Source organism: Xenopus laevis, chromosome 6S (genome assembly GCF_017654675.1).
Source record: "Xenopus laevis strain J_2021 chromosome 6S, Xenopus_laevis_v10.1, whole genome shotgun sequence".
Classification (NCBI taxonomy): domain Eukaryota; kingdom Metazoa; phylum Chordata; class Amphibia; order Anura; family Pipidae; genus Xenopus; species Xenopus laevis.
Genome location: NC_054382.1, coordinates 35,017,458 through 35,030,583, shown reverse-complemented (window position 1 = coordinate 35,030,583; position 13,126 = coordinate 35,017,458). Strand labels below are relative to the sequence as shown.

General features: G+C 38.3%; 1 protein-coding gene across 4 annotated transcripts in view; it reads right to left on the bottom strand.

Moving 5' to 3' along the window:
- The window catches only part of tax1bp1.S (Tax1 binding protein 1 S homeolog), a 49,001-nt gene extending 36,095 nt beyond the window's left edge, over positions 1-12,906 (bottom strand). Inside the window, exons 1-2 of one of the 4 annotated variants that reach the window (XM_041567130.1) lie at positions 12,639-12,906; positions 5,933-6,115 (exon numbers count right to left, since the gene is read on the bottom strand). In XM_041567130.1, the coding sequence (XP_041423064.1) occupies positions 5,933-6,109 (177 nt within the window). In that variant the 5' untranslated portion in view covers positions 6,110-6,115; positions 12,639-12,906. 4 annotated transcript variants of the gene reach the window in all.
- Positions 12,907-13,126: the final 220 nt, after the last annotated feature.

The following is a 13,126-nucleotide window of genomic DNA, read 5'->3' as shown; positions in this document are numbered from 1 at the left end:
ATCATTATAGCGGATGGGAAGACACACGAAGGCAGTTCGGGGAGATTGTCGCCCAGAAGTAGAGTCAATTTGTCGCCAGGCGACTAAATCTCCCCGAATCTCTTCGTGTGGACTAACACTAATGCTGCATTCTTGTCTCCCCGAGCTTTCTAGCGCTGGCCCTTTCAGACCTTAATATTGCAAATTTCTGCCCAAGGAGAAACGGGAACCATCGAGTCGAACCAAAGGGGAACCCTGGGAACAGCAGTTACACTATTACCTAATTACAAGGCTAAAAAGGGCATCTCAGACAGGCTAGGTTTCTCAGAAGTAAAAATAGGAAGAGTACTGTACTGTACTGTGTGAAATATTCACAGTAAAAACATTCAACAAGTCGGATTGTAGTCATGTTGGTCAAAATATAATGGGACCGATTAAAAAATTTGATGTGTCAACTGCATGGAAATTTTTTCATCTGACAACACCCCTGTCAAATGCTAACGCTGCATACTGTGTCTTCATCCTATGAGATTAAATCGGATGGTGTCTGACCAACTTTTTTTTCCATTGAAATACATGGACTGTCAGCTGTAGATACATAAACAAGCTACACCATCTGACTTCATCTGATGTACAAATCTTGGGCTATTGCATGGTGTTGCAAGGCAAGATCAGAAGATCTGACCTACAAAATCTGATCAAAATCTATCATATAATTTTACCCTAAAGTGACAAACACAAGGCAGTCAAAACATTTTTATTTAAACACATCTGTGTGTGTCCTTAAATCAATGCTGAACGCAATTGAAATTGGTTGTCATACAGAACAACTGGTAAACATGAGATATTTTTAAGCAGTAATGAAACTAGCCACGGGGGGGGGGGGAATGTTTTACATTTGAGAATCTGTATTTAAACATCAAAAGAACACACAAAAGATTGTATGCAATGGTGAAGTCCCGCCATAGACTTCCAATGCTTTAATATTAACTCATCGCTTGCTAATTTTGTAATTTTGCAACTTTGCGAATTGGTTGCCTGATTATACACAGTCAAACAATGGAATATAAACAACTTAACCTGCCGAAACTTTCACAGAAAAAATAATTTCCATACAGGAAATATGGGACGAAGACAAACTCCAATCCAACCTTATTTCTCCTTGTATGTTTTGTAAGGAGAACAACTTTTTAAAAGAGTATTGGCTTAAAATATAATGAGGGTTATTTATCAACACTGGGCAAATTTGCCAATGGGCAGTAAACCATGGCAACCAATCAAATTGCTGCATTCGTTGTTTTACTTGCAGCTGGCTTTAAAAAGCTAATCACGAATAGGTTGCTATAGGTAACTGCCCATGGGCAAATTTCCCAGTGTTGATAAATGAGCCCCAATGTCTATAAATTCTTTGGTCCTCTCTGGTCTCCAAATAGATCTTTAACAAATTTAACAGTAATTAAATTAATTGGGATTTAAACAGCGAGAATCACCTCCCATTTGCAGATAATGGCAATGCAGTACAGAAACCTGCAGACTTGGTGATGATTTAATCCAGGCATGGGTCAGATTTAATTAAAAAAAAAGACATTAATTACACCAAATACTTCCAAGGATACATAATAACAGTAGCTAGTCTTCCTATAGTTTATAGCTCCCCTATAATCAGTTAAGAGCAACCTACACTTTCTGAGGGAAAAAAATTCCATACAGTCAAGAAAATGTCGCTAAATGCAATAAAAAGTAAAACAAAATTCAAACTACTGGGGAAATGTGTGTTCAGGAATCCATAATTAAACATATGATGGGTTTCTTGGAGCAAACACCCCCTTTATGCGAACAGCACACATGTAGATTTGTTACCCACGATTAAACCTGCCTTATAGTTGGCGACAAATTTCCCAGAGATTAATAAAAGAAATTGGGAGAAAACTTTGGAAAACAAAGCGTGACATGTTTTCCCACTGGCAATTTACTTTACTGCCAGCAGAAAAAGTATGTTGGGGATGTTTCCATGGTAGCACACATTTTAACATAAGCAACAAATGTTTTAAGATTTAGTGGAAAGTACAGGTTTGGGACCTGTTATCCAGAATGCTCAGGACCTGGTGTTTTCCAGGCACAGATCTTTCTGTTATTTGGATCTTCATACCTAAAGCCTAAAGGTTTTGCTTCCAATAAGGATTAATTATATCTTAGTTGGAATCAAGTACAAGGCATTGTTTTACTATTACAGAGAAAAAGCAAATCATTTTTACAATTTTGGATTATTTGGATAAAATAGAATCAGTGTTGCGGACAGGGGTTTCTGCAATTCAGAGCTTTGTGGATAACAGATCCCATACAAGTACTAGACTTATAAAAAAGCTAGAGGCAAGATGAAACATTTTAAATTTAATACAGCAAGCTTACCTGAAAATGGACCTATATGACATGCTACATTTCTAGAACTCAATGTTTTGTTTTTTTAATTACAATACCAAGAAGTCTAACTTTGTCCCCTTTACTCTTATGAAGCAAAATGCTTTACATGCACCCAAATGTAAATATTGTTATCACAAACTGGTTCTGTTATTTATATTTAATCAGTGCACCTAAGGGCAGAGACACACGCTCAGATTCTTCTGGCGACTAATCTCCCCGAACTGCCATCCTGCCGGCTAGAATCGAAATCGACGGCGGGATTCTTCATTTTTCGTGAGGCAACTTTGACCGACTTCAGAAAACTGAGCAATCTGAGTGCCATCCCACCATCAATTTACATTCTAGCGGCCGGGAAGGCAGTTCGGGGAGATAAGTCGACTGAAGAAGAGGAGATTTATGGCTGGGCAACTAATCTCCCCGAATCTGAGTGTGTGTCTGCCCTAAACTAATTGTTTTTTTCTGCCTGCTGCATAGCAAATTGTTGACACAATATGACTTACAAATACACAGGGCTCTCTATGATACTGATAAACAAAATAAACCTAGTTTGCCATTTGTAATACAACTATTCACATGCCAATGTGCTTATCACACTACTCTTTGCAAAAAACGCTGCTTTATCTTGGGCTGGGTTTCAAAATTTTGTCATCCTTTATCTGCTCCATATGAGAGTGTGTATGTGCAGCTCTGATAACAATAGCCATTTGTGGGGAAGCAAGTTATACAATCACTGTCACTGGAAGTTTTGTTTAACCTTTTAGGGCTAGTCCACACGGGGAGATAGCCACGCGTTTGCGGTCGCGGCGACAAAGCGCCGCGCCAGTCGCCGCGACCGGCGCAGGCGACAGTTTTGTATGGGCGCCTATGTAAAAACGCCTGTGCTAACCACACGAGGCGATGCGCTGGCGAGGCATTTTCAGGCGACTGTTGAAAAGCGCATCGCCTCGTGTGGTTAGCACAGGCGTTTTTACATAGGCGCCCATACAAAACTGTCGCCTGCGCCGGTCGCGGCGACTGGCGCAGCGCTTTGTCACCGCGACCGCAAACGCATGGCTATCTCCCCGTGTGGAATAGCCCTTAGGCTTCAAGCACACAGACCGTTTCCTCGTGAGGCAACTTCGGAAATCGAAGCGATGCGAGTGCATTGGCGCTAGCGTTTCGCCATTATAGCAGACGGCAGGCACAGCGAAGGCAGTTAGGGGAGGTTGTTGCCCCGCAAAAGAGGCGATTAGTCGCCAGGCAACTAATTGTCCCCGATTCTGCCCGTGTGCTAGCTCCCTTACTGGTAAAGAAAATTGAAATAAAGAATCATGTTTACTGTACAGTGTAACCCAATTTAAAAAGTATTTTGTCTTGCAGATAATTTAAAGGGGCTGTTTTGAATTAACTTTTAGTATGATGGAAACAGTGATAGTCTGAGACAATTTGCAATTGGTTTTTATTTTTTATTTGTGGTTTTTGAGTTATTTAGCATTTTATTAAGCAGCTGTCTGGTTTTAGAAATCTAAATTTCTAGTGTCCAAATTATCCTAGCAACCATGCACTGATCTGAATAAAGCCTGGAATATGAATAGGAGAGGACCTAAATAGAAATAAAAAAAAAATATAGCGATAACATACATTTGTAACTTTACACAGCATTTGGTTTTTTTTGTTTTTTTAGATAGGGTCAGTGACACCCATCTGAAAGCAGGCAAATCATTTAAAATCTATAAAAAATAAATAATGAAAACCAATTGAAAAGTTGCTTAGAAATGGCAATTCTATAACATACTAAAAGTTAACTTAAAGATATACCACCCCTTTAAAATCATTAAAAAAAAATCACTGACTGTTCCTAAATTAAGAGTCCTAATAAGTGCATAGGGTTTCAAGAAAATCTTGCTTCTTAACACAAAACCAGCCTAAATTAAAATAGTGGCTTAGTGACTTTTTGGAATGACCAAACTCCAGGATACAGATTTCTGGCAAGCATATATTTTAAGAGTCTTACATTTTCTTCCAGAAAACCAATGGCTACTCTCCAAAAGAGTAATACTCTTAGGGGAGCTCCAGATGGCATTAAGAAAGATCCCAAACAAAGACCTTTTAAACAGTGCCAGTGCTGTAGTAAAACAACTGTATGCATTCATTAAAAGTGGGGTTTACTGTACCCAACGTTTCATTTACACAGGTACCTTTCCCTGCAGAACTCAATACAGTGTCAAATATTCCTTGTTAAGGGTCACTGTATCAGCAGATCCCACAAATCTATTAAAGTACCTGTACATAAAATGGTATCATTTTTCCGAATCACTCTTTTTGCAGATTTCCATAGACCACTTAATGCTCTAACTGAGCTGACTTCAAAAATGGCCTTGCAAAAGGTGTCTCATAGTGTAATATTAATTCTGAAGTGCTTATTGTTATATCCACAGTAAAGTTCACGCGCATTTATGCATGCTTTTTTTTACATAAGCCCAACTGAATGAGTTTTTTTTTTATTACTTCCATTATCAGAGCATAATTTGAAATTAAAAGTTCAATGCTAATTCTTTTTCTCCAGAGCAAAATAAATCACTTATCCCCTGGAAAGTCCTCTATAGATCGAGATATTCCTTATCTAAAAGTCTAACAGGTGACAACTGGGGAAAGATAGGGGTTTGTTTATACAGAGGATTTCATTTTGGACACTGCTCCCTGGATCCTGATATAATATCATCGTTTCAAGCCATGCCAACTGGAGGCAGAATATATATAACACTGCCCCTTATAGGTGAGCTATATTTGTTGATATTCTGGTTTCTAACTTCCAAACTATTCTGATTACTGCCTACTTTAATGTGTGATGGATATTTTGACTACGATTCAACCCTTTGGATTGCTTGCTACTGAACTTTTGTCTGTTCTGCCTGATCTCCAGAGCCAGCATCATCCCTACCGCCTGGTCCAAAATGCCTTGGAATACTGACAGATAGATAGACAGACAGACAGAAAATACTTACAACAAATTTTGCAGTTTGACCCTGCACTGTAGATGCATGCCTTGCAATATAAACGTGCGATGACAACACTTTAATTATAATTATCTAAGTTCAGTGCAGCATCAAGATGGGTATGAAAGGAATACCTGCATTTTGAGTGGGATTTTCCCGGTTTACCTAACTGTGCTAGTTGTCCACAGGTACCCAGGTAAAGCGCAGTCTCTAATGAGTATTTGCCCCACTCCCTCCACAAGGAAAATATTTTTTTGTAACCTGCTTGGTCTGCCTTATGGAGACCATTTCTGATCCTCAGTAACAACCACCTTGCATGTAGAGTCAGGTAACGGGTCTGGGGGTGGGAAAGGGGTTAAACAGGTTGTGGGTAAGGCACGGGTTTGTCATGCTGGACCCATACAGAAACCTAACCTAAGTCTAAAATAGATCAGCTTAGAAGACATCCTTAATTTAACACTAAATCTGTTTGATAGACCAAATAATAAGCAAATCACGAATTGCAAGTTTTTTTGGAGAAAAAAACCCCATAATAAACATAGAAAACATGTTCTTACCTTAAATATACCAACCCAATCTTTTTGGTCTGGATGGATATACTGAGTGAGAGTGTAATGGCACTCAAGAGGGGTATTTGGTAGGTAACTTTTAGCCACATTCTGAAAGATCACGTGTGCAAAGTTGGACGCCTGCATGTTACTGCTTGATGGTGAAATGTCTTGTAAAGTTGACATTTTAACCTGTAATATACAAAAACATCTATAAATATAATATTTAAGTTGTTGTGTTCTTATATGTTATGATTACTGCATATAAAAGCAATACAAACTCATTAACCTTTTGAATTCCAAGCATAAAAAAGAATGTTATCCCAAATTCTTTTAATTAGCTCCTTGCACGTTTTCTATAGCGTTCATTTTAAACTCTCTGAGGCAGTGCAATGCAAACTGCAAAAAATCTTCCCAATCCAATTATATTGCAATATTACTGCAGGTCTCTGTGTTCCCTTTTGGCACACAGAGACTGGTGGCTGCCCAATGAATATAGGACGGTCTGTATTTGGCATCAATATAGCCACTAGGAGCAAGAGAGGGGAGGCATGTCTGTGTTTCCCACCTTTGGACATGCAAGTTACGGTAGGTGCAGTCTTCAACCAGACCAGAGGAAGAAGTGCTTGCTGGATAAGCACTAAGGGAGGGGCTTTTGCACCACTTAGTGCTGTGTACTTCTCCCCCTATCATTTGTGAGTGTCCCATTAACTTTGTGCAGAAGGAATACTAGATAAAATTTTCAATTGGAAAAAAAGAAAGTTAGAGAAACACATGAAAGGATGGGTAAAATAAGATGAAACAATGGGTCACCCAACCACATTGCTTGTCTCTGAAACATTTCCTCTACATACAAAGTAGTGTAGCAGGGCTAGTGGCTGCAGTTACCTGGCAGTCATAGGCAAGCAGGAATATGTCCACTGGTGTTAATGACCGCCCAAGAGCCTAAACTGGATGTGATGTGACCAAAGAGATCTACCAACCAAGCTGATCAACCCTGTATGTAGAGAAGGTGCCAGCAATGCAGCTGGAAAGAAAGCAGGGGGCCCTATGTGGGGATGCTAAGAGTTAAAATGCTAGGGTGGGGCATTATTTCTTCACTTTACAACTGTAGATAATTTTTACTTTGAAATGCAACACTTTTTCTTTGGTGCTGACAAGGAGCACTTTACACCAGAAAGTTTCCCCGACAGTTGGTAGTTGTAGATTATATTCCATTTAGTAGTGACACTGTATTTATTCATCCGCTTACTGATTGATCTTAACCTTCTTCAGCCTTGGGGACAAGAATCCATGGGGAATAGGCACCTATTTTGCAGAAGGTACTGTTAATAGTCCTTTTTTGAAGATAGAGGCAGGCATGATTTAGCAGTGATCCACACAACCAACCAATTCCTTGGATGTTGCTCCCAGTGGCCTCAAAGCAGGTGCTTATTTTTTTTAAATTCCAGGCTTGGAGGAAAGTTTTGGTTGCATAAAAACCAGATGTACTGCCAAATAGAGCCTCCCGTAGGCTGCCACTTCCCATAGGTGCTACCAATCACAGCCCTTATTTAGCATTCAGGAATTTATTCATGATTGTATTGCTCCCCAATTTCTTTTACATCTGAATGTGGTTCACAACTAAAAAAGGTTTGGGAGCCCTGATTTAGAGGATAGGGGTGAGTTTTTTCAGTAGAGGGTAGTGCAGTAGAGGAAGGAGTATATAGTACTTGGCTCAAAGTCTTTGGATGTTGGGTGTCTGGCTGTTAGAGACTGTCTTTTAATAACAAAAGTAAATGATTTCGAACATATGTATGCGACAGGCTGTCTCAAGAGAATACTTTAAAGTTTCTAAAATGTTCCCACTTTATTACTATATTTTTAGCCTTGTTTCCCTTTTTTGCCTAAAACAAATCTGTCTTCAGCTTCAGGGGTGCCTACTCCTCATGGATTCTTGTCCCCATAGCTGAAGGAAGTCACTTTGACTAACTTTATATGGCCTTGAACATCTTACTCCAGAAAAGAAATACCAGAAAAAATACCAGGAAGTAGGAATCTATTTATTTTCTCGCTAAGATTTCTCAGTTAAGGACTAAAGAGAATTGACCCATCAAAAGGAAAAAAGAAATATTGGGGGGGGGGGGGTTGCTGAATTAGCTGTCCAGGCATTATACCAAAGAGAAAAATGAAAAGGAGAGTATACACTTCACAGGTAAATAAAAATAGACATTTTTTTCTTAAAGGGGTTGTTTACCTTCCAAACACTTTTTTCAGTGGAGTTATTTTCAAATTGTTCACCATAAACAAAAATACTTTATTCAACTGCTTTCCATCTTTTATTTTTTACCATTTTACAAAAATTTAAGTTAAATTTAATCCTAAATGATCTCTTCTCTAGTGTCTCAGTCTGGTAGCTCAGTGATCCAGGAGCATCTCATTGTTATATTTTGCTACATTTAGGTGATACATTTTGTTGATACATTACTTGGCCACATCTGTGGAATATTAGCAACTATTGTATCAATTCTAACATCTGCCTTTTAATGAAACTCAGGGATTCTGCTCAGCAGGGTCAAAGATAACAAATCTATCAATTAAATTTACCTATTTAGAACAGTTACAGAGTTGGCAACCCCTCCCATCAGAGCTGCTTTAGAAGGTCAGAAATAGAAAATGTTTTAAAAAAGGTCTTATTTCTGGTGAACTATCTGAAACCAACAGAACTGAAAAAAGTCTTTGAAGGTGGGAACCCCTTTAAAGTGCTAGTAAACTTTTATCAACTATTCAACTGGCCTTCATAGAAAAGCACCGTTTTCATATTTGATGTGTTTATTAATTTTACAAAGTAAAATTCAATTAAGTATACAGAGATTGCATAGAAAATGACATGTCAATTTTTTTTTTAATTACATGTATGGAATCCCTTATCCAAAACCCATTATTCAGAAAGCTGCAAATTACAGAAAGGCCATGTCACATAGACTTTAATTTTAAAATGATTTCCTTTATCTTTGTAATAAAAAAAAAAAAAGTACATTGTACTTGATCCAAACTAAGATATAATTAATCCTTATTGGAAGCAAAACCAGCCTATTGGGTTTACTTAAGGTTTACATGATTTTCTAGTTGACTTATGGTATGAAGATCCAAATTACGGAAAGATACATTATCCAGAAAACATCAGGTCCAGGGCATTCTGGATAACAGATCCCATACCTGTATTTATAGTTAGGTCCTTAAATATTTGGACCAAGACAACTTTTTTCTAATTTTGGTTCTGTACATTACCACAATGAATTTTAAATGAAACTCAGATGCAGTTGAACTGCAGACTTTCAGCTTTAATTCAGTGGGTTGAACAAAAAGATTGCATAAAAATGTGAGGAACTAAAGCCTTTTTTTAACATCATTTCAGGGGCTCAAAAGTAATTGGACAATTGACTCAAAGGCTATTTTATGGGCAGGTGTGGGCAATTCCTTCGTTATTTCATTATCAATTAAGCAGATAAAAGCCCTGGAGCAGATAAAAGCCCTGTACCTTCCTCTTTCCAGCTGGCAAAGCCCATCAGCCAAAAACGACTGCTTTTTTGTAGCAATAATGTTGTTTTTACTTCTTTGATATTTGATATCAAAGTCACATGACTAGGGGCAGCTGGGAAATTGACAATATCTCTAGCTCCATGTCAGATTTCAAAATTCAAAAATCTGTTTGATCTGTTGAGAAATGGATTTCAGTGCAGAATTCTGCTGGAGCAGCACTATTAACTGGTTCATTTTGAAAAAAAGTTTTTTCCCATGACAGTATCCCTTTAAGGAGAATTACCCCTTTGACAATGAAGGAGACACTTGAAAACGTGTTGCCAAGAAGACAACTTTAACACTGTCCATATCACTTCCCTTGTGTGAATAGCATTCTGTCTTTTTGCGAACAACGTGAGCCATTTTTAACCAGCCGTTAGCATGTATGATCAGTTCAGGTCAGATGCAGTTTGATTAGTGACAAGTATACAGCAGCAATATTCAGCATCTCACATGGGGCATTATACAAAATGCGAGTGAAAAAAAGAGACTCTACACACCAGTTTTTGTTGTAATCTGTTCCTTGACTCTGTGTCTCAATATTTGCCTTCTGGCAATGCAAATCTCATGTATAAGTCTCATGTATAATTTTAAAATGATTTTAAACATACAGATTTTTATGTGTAGGTGACTGGTCCCCTTTAAAAATGCCAGTAACTCAAATATGTAATATGAAAAAAATTAAATGCAAAAAAAATAAAATAAATTAATGCATCCAATCGAATGGAAAGTGACTCATATTTTGTGCAACTTCAAAGTTGACAAAAGCGACTATTTCTGGCAAGACTGTTTAGATCATACTACAGTTTTGAAAAGCTGGAAAATCCTTCAGAATTTACAGCAACTGTACATGTCAGAACTGCCTATTTTTGTCAGCTGCATCCATAATAATAACTCAGAGTTCTAATGTGAGCTAGAGTTTGAAATAGTCTGTAAGCCACATTTTACTTAAATATTCAAAATGTAACTTACAATTATCATAAATAAATAGAGTAGAATCCCCATTTAATTTTCTCCAGGTGACCAGAAAAAATGGTGTAAAATCAGGGAAAGTATAATATATATATATATATATATATATATATATATATATATATATATATATATATATATATATATATATATATATATATATATATATATATATATATATATATATATATATATATACAAAAATAGGCAAGCACTCACAGGGCTTATGTGGAAAATGACTTCACTTTGAGAAAGGCTAGAGTGCTAGCCGAAACGTTAGCAGTTTTTTTGCTGAATAAACACCAATATCTTTTTCCACATAAGACCTGTAAGTGCTTGCCTAATTTTGGAACCTCTCTCACTGTTTGCATACTGCATCCAGGCACTTTAAACCAATAAGACACGCAGTGCCAGCTTCCAAAGGTTTTTTTTATATATATATTATTTATATAGGATGTAAAATTTAGGTTTCACTGTAGCATTTTAGCTTACTTCACTTTACAAAATCTTTTTCAAACAAAACTGGCCAAAATACGAAGTAGGTATTAGGCAATGGCATGGGGGACTTTTGGACGCTCAAAATAAATCTTAGCTACCAAAATGTTCCTTGTTTCCTTCACATGGGCTACAATGCAAATCACTGATACAAAAATATACATCGGAAAGTCTAGGGCTAGATCATAATGCCACAGCAAGCCCATTAAATCTGGACAGTAATTTGTCACTTGACAACACAAGGTGCGAGAGAAGAGGTTGCCATCTCTCTCTGTATTGGAGGATAATAATATTAAAAACACTGCTTAATTCAAACGAGCTACGTGGATAATAACACACACCCCCTTTCCCCAATACAAAACAAAAACAAATGGCACCATGCCTAAATTTTAGTTACCACAGCTTTGCCTAAACCCAAGACTCTTCCCATACAAGCCAACTGCTTTAATAATAAGGAGTCAGGTATTGCTACTATTAGCAGGAAAACACATTGCAAAATGTGTAATGAATAATGGATATCCTATTTTAAAATAGAAAGATATTATAAGTCACCAAGGAGTTCAAAGACCATTAAAAAGCAAAAGGCTGAGTGCTTTTATACAGGTCATGGAACTCCAAGGTGAATTCTAACATCCTCACACTGTACTTAACAACTTATTTATAATAATACACAAGTTTCAGCGAGATTTAACAGAAATGGCATCACTAGTCACCAATTATAAACAATGTCATTACTAAGCGCTGTTTATAATTTTGTAATTTACACAACTGTGTTTTATGTGTTCAAGGCATGTTTATACACATGCTCAGTGTCGGACTGGGATGCCAGGGGCCCACCAGAAAACTTTTAGACCATGGGCTCACTTTTCAAACTATTATTCCTCCTCTCCTCACCTGTTTATTCTCCTAGTCTTTTATATATCTACTTACTATATTCTTCCATTATTACGCATTTCCCCCCATAAAGAAATAGAGAATGATCATGAAATAGGCTAGATGGTTAGAAGCAAAAGGGCCCACCGGGAGTTTTCCTGTTATTCCGGTGGACTAGTACGACACTGCACATCCATAACACATGTTACATGCATACTAAAGTTCCCCATAGAAACAAAGATGTGCACAGAAAAAAAAAGGTGCACAGCACTGTTATGGAGCACAGAGCTGTTACCTCTCAAAGCTGAGTCACAGTCGTGCATGACACACCCAGGCCTGGACTGGCAATCTGTGGGTTCTGGCAAATGCCAGAGGGGCTGCTATAAGGTCCCATAGAAAGTCAGTATTTAGTGGGCTGGTGGGGGCTGTTTGGGCGTCTATATGGACTGATTGGGCCTGTGTATACCTGAAATGCCAGGGCCTATTTTAATTCTCAGTCCGGACCAGGACACCCCCCCACACAGGATTCTACATACAAGTAATCCAATTAGCGGGTGTCGGATCAGAGCTCGTCCAGGCCAGACACTATTCTAACAGCGTCACAGAGGCCCCTGACCTTCATACCAGGATATTGACCACAGTGACGTACAGCACGGATCTGCTACAATCGCCTCTATATACCTAAAGTAAAAAGAACCCCTACCTTATACAATACTTTAAACAGCCATAAGCTTTCTTTAAATAGTGCCAGCCTGTACCAAAGGCCACTGCAATTGCCTGGGCCAGTGTGACATATACTGCCGCATCGGTTTACCTCTTGGGGTCGCGGAGTTGTGCTTCAGCTGCTGCAGTCGCCAACGTTAAAGACAGACGGTCACAGAGACAGAATCGGCGAACCCCAGTAATCTAATGCGCAATAAGGTTCTTCCGCATGCCAAGCACTGCGATTGTTTTCTTTCCACTGGGTCTTGCTTGTGTATATTTGCATCACTTCCCTTATTTGGAACGCGGAAACATTTTGCCTAGCACAGCTTCGAGTCAGCTGATGAGTGCAGGTACTCTAGTTCTTACACACCCACACTTGACGCCTGGCGTCATGGTCACGTGGTAGTTACTAAAAGTAAACGCCGGAGCTGCTGATTATTCAGCGTATTATGAATTGTGTCGCTTCTCTGTGGTCTCATCGAGCTGTAATGCATCATTTCACAGATACGCGGAACAGTTTTGCAGATTGAGCTGGCTGTGTGTTTTAATATTTTGATGGGCTGCTTTTGACTGGAGTCAAGCTATCAGACTGTTTCT